At 39.8% G+C, this 22342-nt stretch overlaps 1 protein-coding gene across 3 annotated transcripts; it reads right to left on the reverse strand.

The window, feature by feature from the left end:
- Positions 1-2647: 2647 nt before the first annotated feature.
- Zkscan8 (zinc finger with KRAB and SCAN domains 8) lies at positions 2648-21472 on the reverse strand. 3 transcript variants are annotated; one of them, XM_021649799.2, is made up of 6 exons: positions 21309-21472; positions 15932-16431; positions 14534-14702; positions 11990-12078; positions 11573-11696; positions 2648-10353 (listed from the first exon to the last, which is right to left on the reverse strand). In XM_021649799.2, the coding sequence occupies exons 2-6, from the start codon at positions 16346-16348 to the stop codon at positions 9392-9394; spliced, it is 1761 nt and encodes a 586-aa protein (XP_021505474.1). In that variant the 5' UTR covers positions 16349-16431; positions 21309-21472; the 3' UTR covers positions 2648-9391. The 3 variants fall into 3 exon arrangements, with proteins under 3 accessions (XP_021505474.1, XP_060228848.1, XP_021505475.1); XM_060372865.1 differs by having other exon boundaries at positions 11573-11726; XM_021649800.2 differs by lacking the exons at positions 11573-11696; positions 11990-12078.
- Positions 21473-22342: the final 870 nt, after the last annotated feature.

Below are 22342 nucleotides of genomic sequence, written 5' to 3' on the forward strand. Positions count from 1 at the left end.
AGTCTTAGTAGTGATCCTGTGTGCTCTTTTAAAGACTAGAGACCAGACACAAGCGATTTCAAAACAGTTTGGCTCACTGCAAAATTTCTCAAGTCATTTATTTAAGAAATTAGCTTAATACATTATAGCCAGTATACTGGTGTGGATATACAAGCTGATAAAGAGTTCTTAAGTGATACACTAAGTTGGAGTCATAAATTCATTCTGTGGCAGAGTATGGATTAATAACACATAGTACACTTACTAAGTGATCCAGTGTAAATCAGCTTCTCTGGCCTTTCAATGTCAGAATGAGTTGACAAGCTAAACAATACGGCATCCATTCTTTTAGACTGACTACTTCAACAGAACAGAGAAATGCCAGTCTTTGGTGAGCTACCCATCAGCTTTGCTAACTCTGGAGCTGATCTTGCTAAACTTGAAGGATGTACCGCTGAACTGCAAATGGAGACTACAGTGTTTTCAAATGCTGGTTTAGTGACTGAATTTAATTTCCTTAGACAGCCATGTCTTCTAAGCAGAACTGGTAGAGAATATAACATGTTACTGAGTTCTGCTTGCAAACAGAACATTCTAGTTTGTTTTTGGACAGGATGCTAGTTAATTCTTACTGAGGGCCTCCTTATAGAAGATAAGGAGGGAGTCAGGCATGAGGGTCAGGGGAACCTTTCAGCTTGACTGATTGGTAGAGTGCTTCTTTATTTATACAGAACTCAGTAGGCAGGGTTGAATTCATGTTGTTCCAAAACATAGATCCTATCCTTTTTGTCCCTGGACACATGCTTTAACTTCCCCTTGGTCATAAGTTTAGTCATCATTGATAAACCGTGACAGAATAAAGTTATCTTTTATAATCATTTTCCCTTATCAACCCCACAACCAACCTTTTAAGAATCTTGCAGTTTTAAGGGCATTAGACAGAAAATCTTCAAGGCAGCCTGGGCAAATTGTTATGTCCTAGACAGTGTATTATCAACTTTTAATGGTCAGAGGACCAGTTGTCCCTAGACCCAAGAAAAACTTCAAACCAAAGCTGTTGCAGTTCTTATTCAGTTTCTGCCATATTACAATGTTTATATTTTATATATTTGTAGAATTTATTTATATGTCTAATCTTGGCATTCTTTTGTTCCTTGGCCATATGACACATTGGTCCTGCATGAACTAACTTTTCTAAGAAGGGTCTTAATATTTCATTTTTATCATTTTATCCATACCTTCTTTGTCCACCACCCTGTATAGGCAGAGATAACTCCAGCCAATCTAACTTTGTTGCTCTATCTTTTCCTTGAGGGGCATGCAATACGTGGGCCCCAATCTTATGTCATGTACTCACCTGAGCATACAGACTTAACCTGATCTCCTGCCAACTTCTCTAGTTCACTGAATTTTGTTTACCCTTTAAAGTTTACTTTGTTCTGAATATCTTGTTCCCGAGTAAGTGGAGGGGAAGATGTTCCAAGAGTATCTTGGAGTCAGAGCCGCATAAGGAGGTCTCTGGCATCTTTTGAGTCACAACCTCTGGGGCATAAGGAGAAACTTCAGGTAGGTCCAGATAAGAATATCTCCCTAAAAGTGGGAGGGGTAACATGCTCAGTACCTTCCTGGGAAAGCTTAGAAACAGTACTTTTGAGAGAGGGCATAAATGATTCATAAGAAATTTCCCATCAATTCAATATCCCCAAGTTGTACCAATATTAAAAACTACCCCAAGCATGTAACACGTGAAGACCAAGACCAAAGGTGAAAGGACAGCACAATGGTAATTGCACCATACAGCTCAGCTTTGCTAAGCCTTTGTCAAGCAGCTGTGCGGACTTCATGACTTTTGCTATTTCCATTAGCTATGGCTATGCCAAATTCTGTGATCACCAAAGAGTGGGTGTTCATTGCCATGTTGTTCCCAAAGCTAAACCTTTGGTACACTGCAGTTTCTTTTCCTTATCTTTGATGGTATGTATAGCAATGAGTCAACATGCAAAGATAATGTAGATATCTGATATGCAACCTGTGATAGGGTTGAGAACTGATGGAGTAAAGCTTGGTCTTGTGAAGGATACCAAGGATCCATAGCAGTCTTTAAAAATTTAGATTTCAGAAGCATCCCAGCTGCTCACCAACGGTATAACCCTAAATGTCTCTAGTCATAGCTAAATTTGTAAACAACAGATGCAAAACTTATTTTCCAGCTCATTCTAGAGTTCTTACCAGATTAGGTTTTCTGTGTGTATGTTTTCTATTTTGTTTTCTCTTTAATTTTGGAAACAAGGTCATATGTAGTCTAGGTTGGTATGAAACTCCTTATATAGCAAGGGGAGACCCCTGAACTCTTGATCTTCCTACCATCACCTCCCAAGTGCTGGGATTCTAGAGTTGTGGCACTATACATGGATTGTTTCCCATTTCTTTCTCTTTCTTTTTAATTCATCAATAAGTTTGGCTAAGAAAACAGTTTATAACTTCAAATTTTTACATAGACCCTCCTAGAATTTGTGTGTGTGTGTGTGTGTGGCTTTACTCCTTGATGCAGGCACATCCTGATTACTATAGTACTTTATGGATCACATTCTGTAGTTTTTGTGTGCACTAAATAGGCCATGGTAACGGAAAACCCTTAAAAATTTCAACATCACAAAAAATCCACACATGAATTCAACAAGCATTTATTAAACACCTACTGTGTGCTCAGCACTGTACTAGGCACTAAGAGAGTGCAGTGATACAAATGTTACAGTTATCATCCCTGCCCTCAAGGAGCTTACAATTTAATTTTAGAAATAAATAAAATGTTAAACTACTATACAGACTGCTAGAAAATGATTACAGAGCAAGGTATTAGTAAGTGCATGTATTACATTACAAACCTGAAAGTTAAGTGCTCAGGCAGAACAGAGTAAGGAAAGATATTGGTGTGAGGTGAACTCAATCAAGAAGTGCTGAATTGGAAGACATAAAGGAAGTGAGTTTTGAGGAATGCCAAAGAGTAGTCTAAGCAGAGAGATGGGTGGGGGCAGGGAGAGGAAGAGAGGAAGACATGAGAGATGAGAAAGGCACAGAGGCAAAAGCTTTTGAAACAGTAGAAAGCTGTAGGAGGTTTGAATGTGATGTAAACATACTAGAGAGAGATGAAGGCTGAGGCAGATTAAGAATGGAGAACAAGGTTACAGGACACTGGTGAGAAATACCTGCTGGGGCCTGAGTAAAATTGAGATTCCATGAAAATGGAGTTTGAGGATCACTTTATAAGTGTTATATATTTTGTATATACTAAAAGAAAACAGAAGAAATTATAATAACTTGAGCCTACACAGGATGAGAATCTATGAGAAGGCTATAAGGGTATGGTAGAAATACAAAACAAAACCTAAGCAACAACAAAAACAAGCCTCAAGAAGAATATATGAGTGAGATCAACAAGATTCTAGACTGGGAGAGTGGAGGGCAGAAAAAGATGAAATGATAAAGTCAAAGTTATGATGAGAAACATGAAAGACAATGATTGTATTTTAGGGTACCAGCAATTAAGCAATGATATCTATTTTAAAAGAAAATATAAGCTGAGGGAGAAGAATGGCAAGTTTTGGTTTCAAATACCAGGTTGTGTAGGTAACTGAGGAAAGTTCCCCAAGCTGTGAGATGACAGAGAAGGTGGGGAATATGAAGTCACTCAAATACATGACGTAAAAAGACAAACAGGGACACAGAAAAGGTGAATAAAAGCAGGATATGAAGATTACTTTTAGTATAGAGGAGAAAAAAAGACTAATAAAGTCAGATATTGAAGAGAAATGATCTAAAAAGATAGCATGAGACAAAGAAAAGATTCTTGAAGTATGGTGAATTAGTCAAGGTTCTCTAAAGAACAGACCTTACAGAATAAATCTACATATTTGTAGAGGAAGGGAATTTATTAGAGTAGCTTACAGGCTGTGGTTCACAAAGTCCAACAATGACTGTCTGTCAATGGAAAGCCTAAGAATCCAGCAGTTGTTTATTCCACGAGGCTGTCAGAACCCTGAAGAAACAGGCTCTAATTCTAGTGAAGGCATGGACTTGCTTGCAAGAGCAAGGAAGTAAAAGCTTTCTTCTTTCGTATCTTTATATAGACTGCCATCAGAAGTAGCCCCAGACTAAAGGTGTATCTTCCAACCTCAAAGGATCCAGATTAAAAGTAGGTCTTTTCACGTGAAATGGTTTAATTAAGAAAAATAAAAAATCCCTCACAGGTGTACCCACCAGTTTGGTTTTAGTTAATTCCAAATGTAGTCAAGTTGACAACCAAGAAGAGCCATCTTAAGTCTGTCCCTTGTAAACTTGACACACAATCATATCTCCTTATGCCATGCTTAATTTCCAATGAAAATAGTAACCAGGTCATAATTACACCTAACATGATATAACTATCCCATGTACAATTGCAAATGCACTGTGTATTTAATCTGGTCATTTTTATGCCTAATATGATAAAACTATCTCTTGTAGAACATTAAACGCATTATAAATTTTAGAATAACAACAATGTCCCTTGAGAGAAATTCTTTTGGTTATTTCAAAACTTAACTATGGTAACTACAGATAATATCTTAATTGATTTTATATTACATGATAAAGAAATTGAGGAAAGAAAAAACAAATATTTGGACAAACACATTCTTAACAAAATATGACAGAAACAGTCATGATAATTATAATCCTTATTTCTGCAACTGGTCACATGGCCTTAGCTGATACTGGTAACTACCTTCCTCTCCTGCCCATTCTGTATTTTCTCAAGCGCAGAAAAGGCAATCTATGAGGGGTGGGAGTACATCTTCCGCTGAGGACAGCAAGATATCCCCTCAGGTAAGGCAAACCTGTGAGAACCTGAGGGTTCAAAGTTCTCAGCTTCAACAGGGTCTTCCCACACATCTCCATCCCAAGTTACAGGATCCCATGCTTTACCAATTAATGTTCCTACTTTAACCATTAACACTCTCTGAGCCAGGGACTTAAACTAATTCAGCTAACCTTCTAGTGAGGGCTTTGGTTTGATTTTCCACAATCTGAGCTATGGCTGTTGGAGGATTCTCTTCCAGGGCACTTAGAAGCCTTTAGACTGTTTATGTGTATCTGGAGCTGGCCAATTTTATCACTCACTGTTGTTCTTCACTGTATTCTGAGATCCTAGAAGTTGGTTAATTATATCAAGCAGTACACTCTTTTCCTTTGTCAATTTATCCAGAGATGCTAGAAGCAACTAACCAGCATTGTCATTTTCCTTATTTTTTTCTACAAATTGTCAAGTTTTATATACAGTCATCAAATCTCTTGCCTCTCACAACTGGTGAATCAGGATAATTAAATGCATTTGTCCATTTAAATTTGTAAAATAGTTCAAACCATGGGCTTTCAATAAACCTCAAGTTTCTGAGGCTTCAGTAACTGTAGGTGTTAGTAAAAAGCCTATTCCAAATACTTAAAGAAAAATTCATCCTTACACTTCTCCTGCTCTAGAACCACTTGTGGTATGAAAACCTGTATTACTCAGGTTCTCTAAAAGAGTAGAACTTACAGAATGAATATGGGATTTATGAGAACGGCTTACAAGCTGTTGTTCAGTTAGTCCAACAACGGCTGTCTACCAACAAAAGGCCTAAGAGTCTAGTAGTCCTCAAGATGACAACCAAAAATAGCCATTACATATTGGGAAAGTCAACATTATGAAATATAAATGAGATAAGGGCAACAACAACAAAAGCCTTTCTACACTGGCTATTCTACATATATTTTAGTGGAATGCTGACTATAAAAATCAGTATCTTAAGAGCTAAGGCAGAAATGGGTTAAAATGAATAATATATCTAAAAAAAAAATCAAGAAAAATACAAGACACACAGAATAGTGACTGGAAACGGGCAAGAAGCTTACGAGGTTTCTTAAGACTGTGGATGAACTTGCTACCGCCACCTGTGCATTCGGCCAACCTGGACTCTACCCACTTCCCTTTCCGTTAGCCAGTTTACAGAGAAACATGTTTTCTTGACAAAATTTACCCCTCTTGTACTAAAAATCAAGAATACCAATGTCTAAGGATGCTCTCACCCCCAACAGTATTTAAACCGATTTTCCAATAACCGCAGTGGATCCAACCACACTACTGTACGTTATTTTACTTATTATCTCTTACGACCAATAGTAAGTCCACGGTTTCATTTGGCCAGTTTAATAAATTGGTCATCACACTGTAGCATCTCTGTATAGGGTAGAATCTTGTCATTTTCTGGCTCTGTGATGTTAGTTAGTTCTCTAGTCTTCTGTTTTATCATCTAAAAATGGAGCACATAGTGATACTAGCTCTTAAGTTGGATAAATGTTTAGCTCAGAGTCTGGCTCATGGCAACTGCTCAAAAACAAACAAACAAAAAATGTTAGTTATCACTCTGGAGATGTAGAAACAAGCGCAAAGCTATATACTGGTCCATGTTAGAATCAACCACCACATTCTTGAATACCTATCTGGCCTCATGGAGAAATTTTTGAAACTGTAGAGGTTTTTCCCAGTAGTATGTTGACAGCAAGTGAGTGAGAGAAGAGCCATTTTACCATGCCATATCCTCAACTGAGCAGCTGGGCATGGGAGATTTCAGAAAGAAAACTTTGATTCTATAGGATAAAAGTTTAATGAATGCCACTGACAGTTAAGAGCTATAAATAATGTCATATAGATTGATTAATGCTTGGTGACTTCAAGGCTAAAAATAACTTCTATGTATTTCTTCAAAGACTCCACAGCCTTTCTATTATCATATACTGTAACAGTGGGCTCTTTCTATACATGTGCTTAATTAGCTTTGATAATTCATTTAAATTTTGTTTTGTAATTTTGTTTATGTATGTCTGTGTGCAGGTGCCTGCGGAGGCCACAGATTTTGGATCCTCTGGAGCTTGGGTTACTGCAAGTTGTGAGCCACCCAACATGAGTTTTGGGAACTGAATGCAATGGTCCTATGCAAGAACAGTCTGCATTTTAACCTCTAGCCAATTACCTTTTTTTTTTTTTTTTTTGAGATTGGTCTCACTATATTCAAGCCTAGCTTTGCATTTGCTTTGCAGACCAGGCTGGCCCATCTGCCTCTGTCTCCTGAGTGCTATGATTAAAGGTGTGCCTCGCCATAATGGCTCCAATAACTCATTTTTAAATGAAAACCTCCTTTCACATTTACACCAGTATAACATGAATCTTCCCAATCATATTATTTTCTTTTCTCTGGACTTCTGCCAGAAGCTTAGTAATTCTGAGACTGAAGTAATCTGGTATACATTGCTCTGGGTACAAATGCTAAAAAAAGGGGCAATTTCTTAGAAACGAAGGAAGGTGCTCCACAAAAGTTTATGAAAGGAGTGGGCATGCATATATGCACACACACAGACATCTACCTTCTCTGACAATGCTTTCACCCTATGTAATTTCCACATAAGGTAGCACTGACATGCAGAAATCCTGTCACATAGAGCAGGTAAGGCACAACTCAAGCAGGAAGGAAGGGTGTAGACATAGGCAGATTTACCTGCTTCTGGTTTCTTAAACTTTTGCGATCCTGTCTCAAACAAACAAACAAACAAACAAACACGACAACAACAAAAACAACAACCAACCAAACAAACAAACAAAAGAAGTTATTGGGGCTGGAGTTGATGGTTCAGTTGTTAAGAGTATTAGAGAAAAGTTAGGAATGGTAATCTACATTAAAAGGAAAGAAGCAAACAGAGAAGAGGATAAGAAAATAAATAATAATAAAAATTCTGAGAAAGTTAACCAAAGAAACTAAAAAGATCCTTTTCAGGGCACAGTGTGAAATTGTTTTTTTCGGAGAGTTCATCAGAACCTACTTATGTGTCTTTTGAGTAAGATTATTGCAATAATTTTAAGTGTGAGGAAAGGCAAAAGTTATTTAACTCCAAGCCCACTGTCTAATCAATTGGTCAAACAAGAAATATAATAGTAACAGATGGTTTTCTTGCTCCTCATTAAATGAGAATTCTAAGAATGTTTCCAATATTTGGAGGACTAATAGCACTACTAGAATAACAGTACTTTAGAATATGTATTTTAATAAGTATTTATTAAATAATTAAGCATAATTAATTAACTGAAAAGATACTACATATTAGATGCACAAAATTCTGTTGTGTTATTTTAAAAGCAGTCTCATTACTTTGCACAATATTCTGTTGTGCTGATAGCCACAGAGGTGAAATATGATGACTGGTGACAATGGGTGCAATAGTGTATCTTTGTTAGATAACTGATGGAGTGTGCCACAACTCACAAGAATGAGGACTCACAAGTGAGATATTTGACAGATTACCATTTGGGATACTGAAGACACACAAATGAAAGAAACAGATGGAAGATAATGATGGAGCTGCAGAGGCTATCTGAAAAGGTTGGTCCAGGCTGACCATGTAGTTAGCTAGTTTATATAGACTGATAAGAAACAGAGCAGTACCATAACAGACCAGAAGGGATGATGTACATTCTTTGTAAGGATTTTTAATGTCTTCAAGCACCTCCTGTCTCCTATGTGGAGCCAAAACTTCGATGGAGCAAATAGTTTTCAAACCACAGAGGACAGTAGGGAGGTAGAAGGAGAGTCAGAAGTCACCTTGAGGTACAACTGTGCATGCTCAAGAATAGTCAGGCTGACTCTCCGTTCACCTCTTTCTTTCCATCACTCCCACCATCATTATTAATGTGTCCACTTCCTTTGCTGATACAGGTACTGAGACTGGAGGTGGTAAAGGATATGAACAGATGCTCTAGGATTCAATGGAGTCAGTAAAGGCGCTAAACGAAGAAAAATGCTACTGTGTTGTTAAAAATATAGCATTGACTTTATAGAGAAATATGGATTGCTATCCATCTAGGAGTATTGTACAATAATTTAAGTGTCTAACAATTTCCCTCTAGTTAGGGTATTAGAAAGCTAAATACAAATCAGTCTTATTGGGGTTGCCTTGGACTCTAGCAGCTTCTTAGATTAGGATTTACAAGGGCATTTTCAGAGGTATGATAGAGAGGGACCACAGGAAATGGCTTGGAGGAGTTGCCCCTCTCAAACTTAACAGCTACTCATGAGAAAGACAAAATATAGCATTTTAAGTCACAATATTCAATTTGCTGTTATTTTAAAGTTCTGAAAAATATATTGAGCTTCTAGAGGTTTGCTTCATCAGATGCCTCCAAAGACAGTCAAGCTAAACAGTTCATAGCAGGGATTGGGCCCAAACTACTCAAGTGCTAATCTTAGCTTTGTTACCGCTACAGCTTCTGCCCCTTTTCACTAGACTTTCCATTACTACATGGTTTCGCTAATGCTGAATAGTGCTCAAACTACAACCAAAGCTTTCCCTAAACTCCTGTGGGTTCAGGCTTTTCTCCACTGTGGATTCTCTGATGTCGAATGAGACTTGATCTCTGAATGAAGGCTTTCCCACACTCATTGCATTGATAGGGCTTCTCCCCTGTATGTATTCTCAGATGCTGAATGAGACCAGTATTCCCATTGAAAGCTTTCCCACATTCTTTACACTTATAGGGTCTTTCTCCAGTATGGATTCTCTGATGTTCAATAAGGCCTGACTTCTGACTGAAGGCCCTCCCACACTCACTACATTTGTAGGGTTTTTCCCCAGTGTGGCTTCTTTGGTGGCCAATAAGATGTGAGCTCCGCCTGAAGGTTTTCCCACACTCATCACACTCATAGGGTTTCTCCCCAGTGTGAATTCTCTGATGTCCAATGAGGTGTGAACTATGACTGAAAGCTTTTCCACATTCATTACATTCATACGGTCTCTCCCCACTGTGGATTCTCTGGTGCAAAATAAGGCCTGCACTCTGACTAAAGGCCTTCCCACACTGATTACACTGATAGGGCTTCTCCCCAGTGTGGATTCTCTGGTGCAGGATCAAGCCCGTGTTCTGACTGAAGGCCTTACCACATTCCTTGCAGTGATAGCGCTTCACTTTGTTGTGGATATCCTGATGGGAAAGGAGGGCTGACCTGTAGCTGAAGGCTTTACTACACACATTACACTGATAGGGTTTCTCTCCAGTGTGGATTCTCCAGTGGCGAACAAGGCCTGAGTTCTGAGCAAAGCTTTTCCCACATTCATCACATTTATGTCGTCTCTCCTGTATGGGCTTTCCCTGCTGCCTCTCTAATCTGCCCAGAAGGTCTCGGGTTTCTCCATGCGCAAGACCCACGATAACATCCCCGTTGCACTTGGCAGGTGCCTCTCCATGTAGCTGGATTCCAGTAGATATTACCTGTTTTGAAAATAGTTCCTTGTTCTCATTTCTGGTCTCACCATCTGAAATAAACACGTAGTAAACAATCATTCTCAGTCATTTTCTATTTTTATACCAGAGGAAAAGGGGAATTGAAGTTCTCATGGAATCCACAAGAAAATACAAACTTCTTTATCCAAAATAGGGGCAGTTAAATGCAAGTTGATCGAGCAGAAGTGCCAAATAAAAAAGGCACTGGGAAAGAGGGGCCAGAAAAAAAAAAAAAAAAAAGGTTTCCTGATAGATGACTAAAGTTGACAAGGAATCAACTGAGAAGTGTAAGTAGGGAGAGAATAAGAACCCCTACAAGCTCTACTTAGAGGGAGAGAATGCACCAAACAGTCCCAAAAGGAAAGTACAACTAGCTTATGTGACAGACATATTCCAATATGGTGGTCCAACGGGAACTGGAAGGTATGAACTCAGGGAGTACTACAGAGATGTCAATTTAACTGTCAAAATGAACAGTACTCACTATACAGATAAAAACTATAAAGAATTTTGGGTTGGAGAACAAAATCGTTTCATTTCAGACCTCAAGAAGTCTCAATCTAGTATCTATCTTCTGAGTTTCTTTTCTTTGAGATTAAAGAATTTCAATGCAAATATATGACTATTTGTGTCAAATATGTAGGGCGTTTATAGAGGCCAGAAGGCATTGTATCCCCTGGAGTTAGTTACTGGTGCTTATGAGGTATTTCATGTAGATGCTGGGAACAGAACTCCAGTCTTCTAGAAGAACAAAATGTATTCTTTTTTGTTGTTGTTGTTTTGTTTTGTTTTTTTGAGACAGGGTTTCTCTGTGTAGTCCTGGCTGTCCTGGAACTCTCTCCGTAGACCAGATTGGCCTTGACCTCAGAGAGATCCGCTTGCCTCTGCAGGGATTAGAACTGTTTAGATTAAAAGTGTTTGACACCAACACCCCAAAAAGATTTACTTAATATGTATGAGTGCTTTATCTCATATAAAGCCTGCATGTCAGAAGAGGGCACCAGATCACATTATAGATGGTTGTGAGCCGCTATGTGGTTGCTGATAATAGATCTCAGGACCTCTGCAAGAACAGCCAGTACTCTTAACTGCTGAACCATCTCTCCAGCCCTAGCAGGAAAGCACTCTTAACCACTGAGCCATCTCTACAGTCCCGAATCAACTAAGTCCTCCAGACAATGTATAAAGCTACCAACAACACAACAAACAAAGAGAAAATTCTTAAGTTATGATAACTACAGCTCTCCTTACCCAGGGAGAACATGTTTCTGTACTTCTCAGGCCTGTTATCTCTATTCAGATCCTTCTGTGATGGATCAAGAAGCCACTCCTCTCGAATGAGAGACACAGCCATGTCTTCGATCTTTTCCAAAGTCTGAAACAAAACAAGACCCTCATTTGGGGTCTAAAAAGGTTCCATAGCTCAAAACCAGTGTTGGAGATAACTATAGTGTTAATAGAGGTGAAGAAACAGGAGTATGCTAGGTACAGGGGTATAAACAACTAGGAAGAAGAGAAAAGTGCACTAGATTTATTGGGAGAACCAAAGATTGGTTTGTTGCTAAGCAAAAAGTTTTTAAATAGGCACTACTACAGATAGATATGGGCATTTGCTATGATACTGTCAAACACAGATATGGGCTCTTGTTGGGAAGGAACACAACTCACCTGGAACCCTGCAGTGAGAAGTCTAGCTGTCACCTCCTGGTCTCCAGAACTTCCTTTCTGGGAAGGAGTAGGACTCTGAGTAGACATGGCTGAGAGGAAAAAGGAGCTATGAATTGACTAGCTTACTGTGTGGTTGTGGGAGTTGGCATTCACTTAATGCAAAATTTTATTTCAGCTATATTTGCGAAGGATTTGCACATAAAGTGTTGTCATCTTGGATTCTGGCCTATATCCATGAATGCCCACAGAACATCTATACTTTAATGTACCTTGAATTTATAGTTAAATAAACAAAGCATACTGATTTCCTAACAGGAGCTGCTTTCTAATTTCTTCTCTGCCAATAGTATTATCTTTGTGTTTGTGTATAGTAGTCCTTTAGATCCTGATGTCCTAGAAAACTTAATATGAGAACCAACCAATCTCTAGTAAGTCTTTCTGATATCTGCCATGGCTGTTAGTGTCTGATTCTCACGGATAATAAGCATCTTATCACCAAAATCAACTAATAGTTAAGCAATGTATGTTTTGGGCAACAAGATTTAGACTTCAGTCAGGAATTATATAATTAGCCAAAGTGTTTCTATAAATGCTTTCTTAGAAATACTATAAAAATTCTTAGCCTTTTGATTAAGATCAAGTGCAGAAATATTAAAAATTTACTTATAAGCTGGTGAAGTAGCAAATGTTTACTGCCCCAGCACTCATGGTGTAGGCAGAAGGACCACAAGTTTTAGGCCAGAAAAGTGTACACAAAAACCGTGCTTCAAAATGCAAACAAACAAACAAAAATATAATTCACTAACATAAAACAAAGTATTATAAATCTCATTAATTGAAAAAAAACCCAAGCCAAATAATGACAAATAGCCCAGAATATGCTGCTCTGCTGAAAATAAGTTTTTTTTCTGAAAAAAATAATAGGAAAATGCCAAAAAAAAGACAAAGAAACCAGAATTAAGAGGCTTAATCTGGCCAAATATGATTTAAGCACAGTTAAACACAATGTTTCTGAAGAATTAATATGGCCATGTGTAAATAACAGCAATAAAAGGGGAGGGCTGAGGACATGGCTCCTCAGTTAGAAGGGTGCTTGCCTCGGATAAATAAAACCCTGAGTTAAGACACTTCACACTGCCCCGAAACAACACAGACACGCCCACACACACTCCGGGCTGGGAGGATGGCTCAGTGGTAAAGTGCTTGCTGTGGAAATACAAGGAAATAAGTTCAGAATCCCACACCCACATAAAAGCCTTATGTTTGTAGCCCCAGAGTTGGGGGTTGGAAGAGAACAGAGACAGGCAGATCCTGGGGGCCTACAGGCCAGGCAGTTTAGCTGAAATGGACCGACATATTCAGGGAAAGACCCCATCTCAAAAAACAAGGTAAAGTGGCTAGAGAGAACTTGGGCAGCAGGGGTGGAGGCTTGGGGGTGGCGGCGGGTAACAGTGTTGTTGACGGCTCAAGCTCAATTTCTGGAGCCCATGATGAACACACAGATGCAACTCTTGAAGAAAACTGTTCTCTGCCCACCAGGTTCATGTCTGTGTACACTAATGATAACAACAAAATGTGGGGAGAAACACAAGACACCTACCATGACTTCTAGTCTCCACATTTGCACCCACGGTAAACTAGAATCACATTATAGATGGTTTTGAGCCACTGACTGAGAAATTACCATTTGTAGTTTCAAATTTAGTAATAATCACTGATTCAGTTGAGAAGCTTCAATAAAATAAAGTAAAAAAAAAACATCAATAAATATAAAAACTAATGTTTTAGCAACAAGTTTGATAAGGGCTTAGATATTTACACAGCTTCATGAGAATTTTCTCTTAAATTCTTAAATTATAAAGGGAAGAACAGTAACTTTACAGTGATTAACTTAGCAAGATTAATCTTAAGTCATCAAATATATCATCACAACAGACTAAATTTCTGGAGTTTTTTTTTGTCAAATACACACAACTTGAACCTAAATATGAGAAAATATGAAACAAACCTAATTTGCAGCCATTCTACTAATTCTAATCTATGTTCTTTAAGATTGCTACGGTCATGAAAAGAAAGATTAAGAAATAATACAAAAAATACCAAATTAAAGTACACCGAAGAGACTTATGACTAACTTCCCAATGGTCATTTGGTGGACTCTGGACTAGAGAAAACTTTGGGACAACTAGCAAACCATGAGTATGAACTATTAGGTTAGAACCACTACAGCAACACAATTCCAAACTGTGTCATCTTAAAAAAAAAAAAAAAATCAGCAAATACAATGTTATGATACTAGCAGTATACTTACTGCGGTAACAAATTTGAGAACTCATTAAAAACAACAACAACAAAACTCTCAAGTTCTTTATTCTTCATAAGTTCACCCTAGAACTGATGGTCTATTGTCCTCTGGGCATGACACGGCCTTTGCCCTCTTTTAGCAGCTGTCGCTGCATAGGTAAGACCTGCGAAAGACTGGGCCCATCAACAACTTCTGCAGACGGGGAAGGATCACAATCCTTTGCTTTCTATTTTCCTCACCTTTGTGAGTGAAATCTGGCTTCTCTCCTCTGTCCTTCGGCTTCTGGGACACTGTAGAGTTATGCGTGGTTGCCACGGGTTGGATCTTAATCCTTGGAGGTTCTGGTGCAGATTCGGAAGGCAGGACTTCCTCCCAGAGTACTCTGCGCCCATGTTTATGAGTGGAGACCTAGAAACAGCAGGATGGCTGAATTACAAAGAATTCCTCTGAGAAATGACGTGAAGGTGGCGGTGGAGTCAACACCTTTGACCGATGTTCATACTTGGGAAAGCAAGCAGTATAATGTCATTTACTTCCTCGAAGTAAGAAACACTATTCTGCATTAGCACAGAAAGAAAGCATTTACTTCTGATCAGTACTAAATAAGAACTTTCTGTTGATTTTTCTCTACTATATCAAACACCATATTTTGTGCTCCAACCCTAGGATAGAGAATGAATAACACAGATAACTAAAACAGGGCCATAAAATAGCAAAACACTCTTTTGTTAAGGAACTAGGAAGCCTGTGTTCTAGAAAGCTGTCATCTTTAACCATCCAGGGAAGGCAAACAAACACAAATGTTTAGCAAGCTGGGCTTTGTTTTGTGCTAAGACTGCTCCACCCTCACCCCCAAACACACACCCTCTGAACAATGGACCTAGTACCTGTTAGTGATCTAGGACCCCCTACCTGCATTGAGCTGTACCTACACCCTACTCTGAACAGTGGAATAAATTTCTTCTTCTCTTAACAACCATGAAAGTTAGCTTGTACCCAGTCATAGTCCATTTATATCTGGGTAAGGAAGGTAGGGGGTCAAGAAGGCCTAGACTGATTTTGGGTGCATGAGCAGTAAGGCAAACTGTGTCTTGTGGGTAAATGAAGAACCATCTAACATCTAGCCATGCTAACACCATGTCTGCTAGCAACCAAACTCCTTTTTCTCTAGAATCTCATAAGCGGAAGCTCCAAATAATTGGGCTCTTGAGTATACTCAAGTGGCCTGTCACTCTTGACTGTATTTCTTGCTTTGTGCTATTGTTCTGCCATTATATAGTGTCTCCTTGCTACTTGTACAATTTGTGTGTATCTTTATTTCAATTTCTTAAGTAAAAGGCCAAAACTATGGAAACACCTGGTCCAAACCCTGACCACTGGTCTTATGGGTACCCCAGAAAAACAGTAATGTAAGCTTCTTGCATACCATGGTCCCATTTAGCACACAAGGGCAATAATAGGACTGTAGGTACCTTGTGAGTATAAAAAAATGGATTTTACCCTTTACAAAAAAGAATTATTAAAATAATTTCCATCCACATTCATGAGAAACCAGTTGGGGAAAATTTACTCCTCAAAATAAAGTCAATGTCTAAATAGCTTCCAGGAATTCAGTCACAGCATGCACAGCTACTTACTGGTTGTCCTAGGACATTAATCTGCCTTTCCAAGTCCTCCAGCAGGGTCACCACCTCCTCACCATTCTCTAACTGGTGTTCCTTAGCCAGCGCCTGCAGCTCCTCCGGCAGGATGGTCAGGAACTGCTCCAGCACCAAGAGCTCCAGGATCTGCTCTTTGCTGTTCAAGTCTGGCCGCAGCCACTGATGGCAAAGTGCACGGAGCTGGATCAGAGCTTCCCGGGGGCCTAATGTCTCCTGGTAGCAGAGCTGCCTGAAGCGGAGGCGAAACAGTTCTTGGCCAGGAGTGTTACTTTCACGTACACTAGATTCCTCATCCCAACCATGATCCTCCTCTATCTTGACAATGACAAGGTCCTCTTCAGGAGTCTGGTCTGGTGAAGAGGGTGCCGAAGGAGGCTTTCTTGATTCTGCCATTTAGGGCCAGAAAAACTTAAAAGGTTCCTTTTTTCCTCTACCTTCTGTATCTTCTTAAAAGTCTTCTCAGGCCTTCCAGGGTACTTTTTCCAGAACAGAAAATGATAAATATGTTAAGGTAAGGCAAAAGTCATAGTAACTTAACAAGTGCCTGTTAAAAATCTGCCACACCAATCCTACCCAGGGTACAAACCCTTCCTTTTGCTTTCTGTTTAAGGTTGTCGAAGATGGAGACCACGTATTTTCATGCCTAACTGAAATTCTGTATTAGGTAATTCTTGTGGCACCTTGTATATCTGCCACTCTCAACTGATGTTAATTTTCGTATCTGCTAGTTCAAGAATCTTCCTAAGCCTTTTCTCTTCATTACCTAAGATTCAGTACCTGACTTATGTTCCCTAATTTCTCTCCTGTCTCAGGACTAACTCTCAGACTTCATCTCTTACTCCTAGAAATCTATCTGGAACAGTGGGTCTGCAAAGCACCAGAATTTCTTATCAGCATCTACAATGCCCAAATCTAAACCCATATATCAATGACATTCCAGGGTGTTACAGAAATAAAATATAATAGTGTTTTGAGTTTGACAACTTTCACTTAGCGGAAGACGCCTGATATTAATCAATATTCTATCTGTTTATTCTTATACAAATGAGTATATCCCCCCACCAGGTGAGTTGTTTCCTGTTCTTGATTATGAATAAAGCCACTATGATCATGTAGATACATGGTCTTGTATGAACAGTTTTTAAAACAATGGGGAAAAACCCAGAATTAAGAAGTCAATTGCTGATGGCTCAGTGGTTAACAGCACTGTCTGCTCTTCCAAATGAACCTGGGTTCAATTCCCAGGACTCTTATGGTAGCTCACAACTGTCTGTAACGCCAATTCCAAGGGACCTGACACCTTCACACTAATGCACATAAAATTAAAAAAAAAAAATTAAATAAATTAAAATAAGTCAATTGCTGAGTCTTATGTGTTGTATCTAAAAAAATTGTTGAATTATTTTCCAAAGTGGATGTAATATTTTCTATTTCACTATCACTTGATACTATATTTAAAAATTTAAATATAATAGGTGTATAGTAATGTGTCATGGTTTTAACTTGTTTCCTTACTAACAATGTTGAACATGTATCTATTTTGGTAAAGTACCTACCTAAAAATTTTGGTTCACTTTGCTCTTGTTTTTTGACAAAGTCTCATTCTGTAAGCAAAGAAAGCATCTAACTTGTGATTCTCACACCTCAGCTTCCTCAGTGTTGGGACTCCCAGCACGTGCCACCATTTATTTATTTGTATATTATATGTTATTGACATATCTCCCTAGCTCATCTAGGCTGTTGAGGCAGGGTCTTATCATGCCGCCCAGTCTGGTCTCGAATCCAATGCGTAGCCCGGGCTGATCTGTACCTGGTGATCCTACTGCCTCCATCTCTCAAGTATTGGGATTACACGCATGCATCATCATACTTTGCCCACTATTATTTTGTAACTGAGGTTTTACATTGTTTGTATGTTTAAGATTTGAGAGCTCTTCATATATTCTGGATACAGGTCCTTTATGATACATGATTTACAAGTATTTACACATATTGACTCCTTTCTATCTATTCTTTTCACAGTAGCCTTTGAAGTTGGTATTTGTAATTTTTGATGCATAATTTATCAAAATCTTAAAAGATTGTATGTTGATACCAAATCTAAGAAATGTCTGATTAACCCCAAATCACAAAGGTTTTCTTCTAGAAGTTTACGGTTTTAATTTTTACTTTAAAGTCTACGGTCTGTTTTGAATTGAGCTTTGCAGCAGTGAGGGTGTGGTTCAGGTCCTCCTCCTTACTCTAGCACTACTCACAGAAAGCACTGCACACTGAACTGTTTACCTTTTCGTCTGTCAGCAAGAGAGAGAAAAAAAAGCTGACTGGCCATAAACAATATTTCTGGAGTCTCTATTCTGTTACCTTGACCAATAAATTTACCTTTCCTTGATACAAAGCTATCTGAAGATGAATTTTCAAATGTTGAAATTAAGTGGTTCCAATTTTGCAACTTTTCTCTTTTAGAAGCAGTTTTGGCTTTGCTGGTTCTCTCACTTTTGATACACATATTAGAATAAGCTTATTGATTCCCAGTAATGCTGGAATTGAACTTGTGCTGAATCTATAGCTCAGTGTAGAGATACTGTCGTAACAGTATTGATATCACACTAGGAATGATACCTTAACATGGTTCTCCAGTCCATGAATATTGACAGCTCATTTCATTTAAGTCTTAGACTTTCATTACTGATCAAACCATTTATTTTCCTCACTCTCCATATCTACACATACTACTTTTCTCAGAACTGTACCATATTGGTTGCAAAAAGTTTTACTCTCTTAATTTCATACTCCTCATGAAAATTTTATCTTATTAATAGAATTAAAGAACAGCGGAGGGCTATATTGGCAGCACAACACAGAACGTGTCTACATTTGTTTTAAGAGTAAAGGTTACAGCTAGAACTCCAGGTCCATAGAGCTCACTCTGAAGGCCTGTTTCCTTGTGGGGAATATGGTTTCTGCTCTTGTGCAGATAGGCTGCAGTGGTGACTTCTCCTTGACTTTGGTTATACTTCTCTTTCATTCATGTTCCATAATGGTACTAGCTGTCTTCACAAAAGATGCCCTCCGCAGTCCCTGTGACACCTATGAATGCAACCTTATTTGCAAATAGTAGGTAGATATAATCAAATGAGCATGAAGTTATAACTGGAATGAGACCTTAGTTCAGTACGACTAGACTATTGTTAAAAAGACACGGGGGTCTGTGAGACAGTTCAGGAGGTAAGCGCACCTGCGGCCAAGCCTGACAACCTGAGTTTACATTCCCACAACCCCTGTGGTGGAAAGAGGACTGACTCCTGCAAGTAGTCCTCTGACCTCCACTAGGGCATTGTGGCATTGGCATGAATTGACCTTACTCATCCCCCCCAAACAAAACATGACAAAAGTCTCACTCTCCAACTCAGGCTGGTTTCAAATTGGTATTTCCCAAGCTCAGTGTCCTAAATACTGCATGCAACTGCAGGAGTGAACCACCATAGATGGCCCTTTCTTTCTAATGATCAATATTAAACTTTAAAAACAAGTGTCTCCCTTTCCCAACACGCTTTTATTTCTTCCTCAATGTTAAAATTCAGAGCTGAGAAGAAGAAAACAGGAAACAACCTAGGAACCTGACACAGAGGGAAAGGCTCTGCTCTGCAGACTATCAAAGCAGACGCTGAGACTTATGGCCAACTGTTGGGCAGAGTGCATGGAATCTTATGAAAGAAGTGGGAAATAGTAAGAGCTGGAGAGGACGGGAACCACACAAGGAGAGCAACAGAACCAGAAAATTTGAACACAGGGAACTTCCCAGAGACTCATACTCCAACCAAGGACTATTCCTGGAGATAACCTAGAACCCCTGCACAGATGTGGCACATTACAGTTCAGTGTCCAAGTGGGTTACACAGTGATGTGAAGAGGGACCTCCTCTGACATAATCTGATTGGCCTGCTCTTTGATCACCTCCCCCTGAGGGGGGAGCATCCTTACCAGGCCACAGAGGATGACAGTGCAGCCACTCCTGATGTGATCTGATAGCCTAAGATCAGAAGGAAGGAGAGGAGGACCTCCCCTATCAGTGGACTTGGGGAGGGGCATGCATGAAGAAGGGGGAAAGAGGGTGGGATCGGCAGGGGAGGAGGGTGGGGCTTATGGGGGGGATGCAGAGTGAATAAAGTGTAATTACTAGTAAAAAAAAAATCAGAGCTGAGTAAAAAAATGAGTCCTCTAGGTATTCTTCCCTCTAATAACTTTGTACATACACAGTGCAATATTGGCAAGCACCTATAAACACTCTCCTTACATCCTATCCTTAAAGAACTTCCAGTCAGGTTTATTGACTTACAGAAGCACAGGCAACAATTTTAAGCTTCTTTTAGATCTACCAAGCTAATGCCTCGACAACTAAGGAAGGCCAACTCAATTCAAACAATACTAGCTTTCAATAGATGTAGATGTATTTTCTTTTCAGATTAATTAAGCTTGAGAAATGTCTGGGAACTGGATGCAAACCAGGAAAGATAATCTCCATGTTTTAAGAGATCAAGGAAAAGTAGATGAAACAAATGCTATGTTATATCAAACGGTATTCAGTGAAATTTTCCCTTTTGGAGATGTTAAGTTATAATGCAGGCATGAAGTTAGGAGGCCAGGCAGTCAGGAGAGGACCAGACACACAAGCGTGGGTTCCTCAAGGGAGTTCCTTTGAGGAGTGTCCACATTTCAAGATTAATTACAAGGAACTCAAAACGTTCACATTCGCTAAAATAATGACTGCTGAATATGTCAGTGAACTTAACCAACTGAAAAGTATGTTGTCAGGTGGGGGTCAAAGATCATTCGTTTGACAAAGAATATTCATGACTGACTTTTGGAAATGGAAACCCACTGAGGTTTTAAGCATCTACTTCAGCTTAATCAATTAAGTAAAGTATTCTGAATACGGTTTAATTTTGCAATTACTGAATATTTCTTTTGCACACAACTGTCCAGCCATTACATCTACCATTTTCTGAATGCACTTCTTTTATGGCCAGAAAAAAAACCAGTAACAAAACAAAACAAACAAAAATCAAAGGTTTCCACGAGAGGCTTCGAAACAAAAATATATAAATCTTGAAAAAAGGAATTTTGAGACCGAAAGGCAAATTTGTTGAGTACAAACAGTGGACACAGGGGCCGGCTTTACAAGTAAGAGCGACTGCAAAATAAGAGAGGACGACGGGCGATGGAGAGAGCAACCCGGAGGGAGGTTGGGGTCGGGTGCCGGGGCCTGCCGGACTGGCGCAGGCCCTCGGGCGCCCCGCTCCCCTCGCTCGGGCCTCCGCCGCCCGCGCGCCCCTGCTCGGCCGACCGCACTCACCGAGAGCTCCGCACGCTGCCCGAGGGCGGGAGGCGGCACAGCGCGGACCGGGAAGCGCGCGAGGAGGCGCGAAGGACACCGAACCCGGGCGGGACCCCTCCAACCGCTAACTTGCAAACCCTCGGAGCCGCAGAACCGGGCGGCACGCATCTTGCCCGCAGCCACTTCCGGAAGCTCTCTAGGAAGCTGGGAGGTCTGATAGCTCTATGGTAGGCCGGCGAAAGGACCCAGCGCCGCGCCTCCTGGCTGTCAGCTGCGCCTGGTGGCTGAGTCGCTCCTGGGGCCTAGGCACATCCTGAGGAGTGTGGTAGCTCTAGGTCACCAACGCGTTAGCTCGGCCAGCCTCGGGCTTCAGCTGGCAAGCGCAAGAGTTGGTTGTAGACCCAGAGGCCTGGGCTGGGCTCAAGGAGTGTACCTAACGGATTTCTCTTCTACACAGTGCTTTCCTGTTAATGCTTCATGAATGACTCCACATTTCCAGCACACCGCAAACTGAGGAGATTAGCCCTTCACAATCCCTAGGAATAGTAGTACATCTTACACTATAAAGTTCCTACTGACCACTGTATTCCCTTTAGCTGTGATGTGTTTTCAGCCTCCCGATACTTTATCATTGGAAACAACAAAACTACAAAATAACCTCACCCCTAAACGTAAGATTTAAAGAGGGTATTTAGGTTATTAATAATGGTGGAAAACAATGAACATTGGTTTACTTCTTAATTTCAAAGATGACTTTTTAATCTATTGTAACTTGTCAAAACAGAGCTGGTGGGTCTCATTCTCATCTAGGGGGAATGAGGCACAGGAAAGTTGAACATCTTACCTAGCGTCATGTAATGAAATGGCCAAGTGAAACCTAGATAGAGGTAGAGGTCATATTCAACCAGGAACTGGCACACTTGGGTGACACATTAACAAAGTTTCCCTTTTGTTCTTATTCTGTTAGTTTGTTTAGACGGAATCTCTCTGTAGCCCTAGCCGGCCTCAATTCAGGGCAAATCTCCTGCTTTACCTTCCCAAGTGCTGGGATT

The sequence above is a fragment of the Meriones unguiculatus genome, chromosome 19 (assembly GCF_030254825.1).
Source record: "Meriones unguiculatus strain TT.TT164.6M chromosome 19, Bangor_MerUng_6.1, whole genome shotgun sequence".
NCBI classification, from domain to species: Eukaryota; Metazoa; Chordata; class Mammalia; order Rodentia; family Muridae; genus Meriones; species Meriones unguiculatus.

Bases quoted from the DNA above. Each gene is read 5' to 3' on its own strand.
- Zkscan8 (XM_060372865.1), bottom strand. From the start codon at position 16,348: ATGGCAGAATCAAGAAAGCCTCCTTCGGCACCCTCTTCACCAGACCAG. The intron at 14,703-15,931 runs GTAAGTAGCTGT...TGCTGTTTCTAG, and splicing joins TTAATGTCCTAGGACAACCA to GTCTCCACTCATAAACATGG. The intron at 10,354-11,572 runs GTAAGGAGAGCT...TGTTTATTTCAG, and splicing joins CAGAAACATGTTCTCCCTGG to ATGGTGAGACCAGAAATGAG.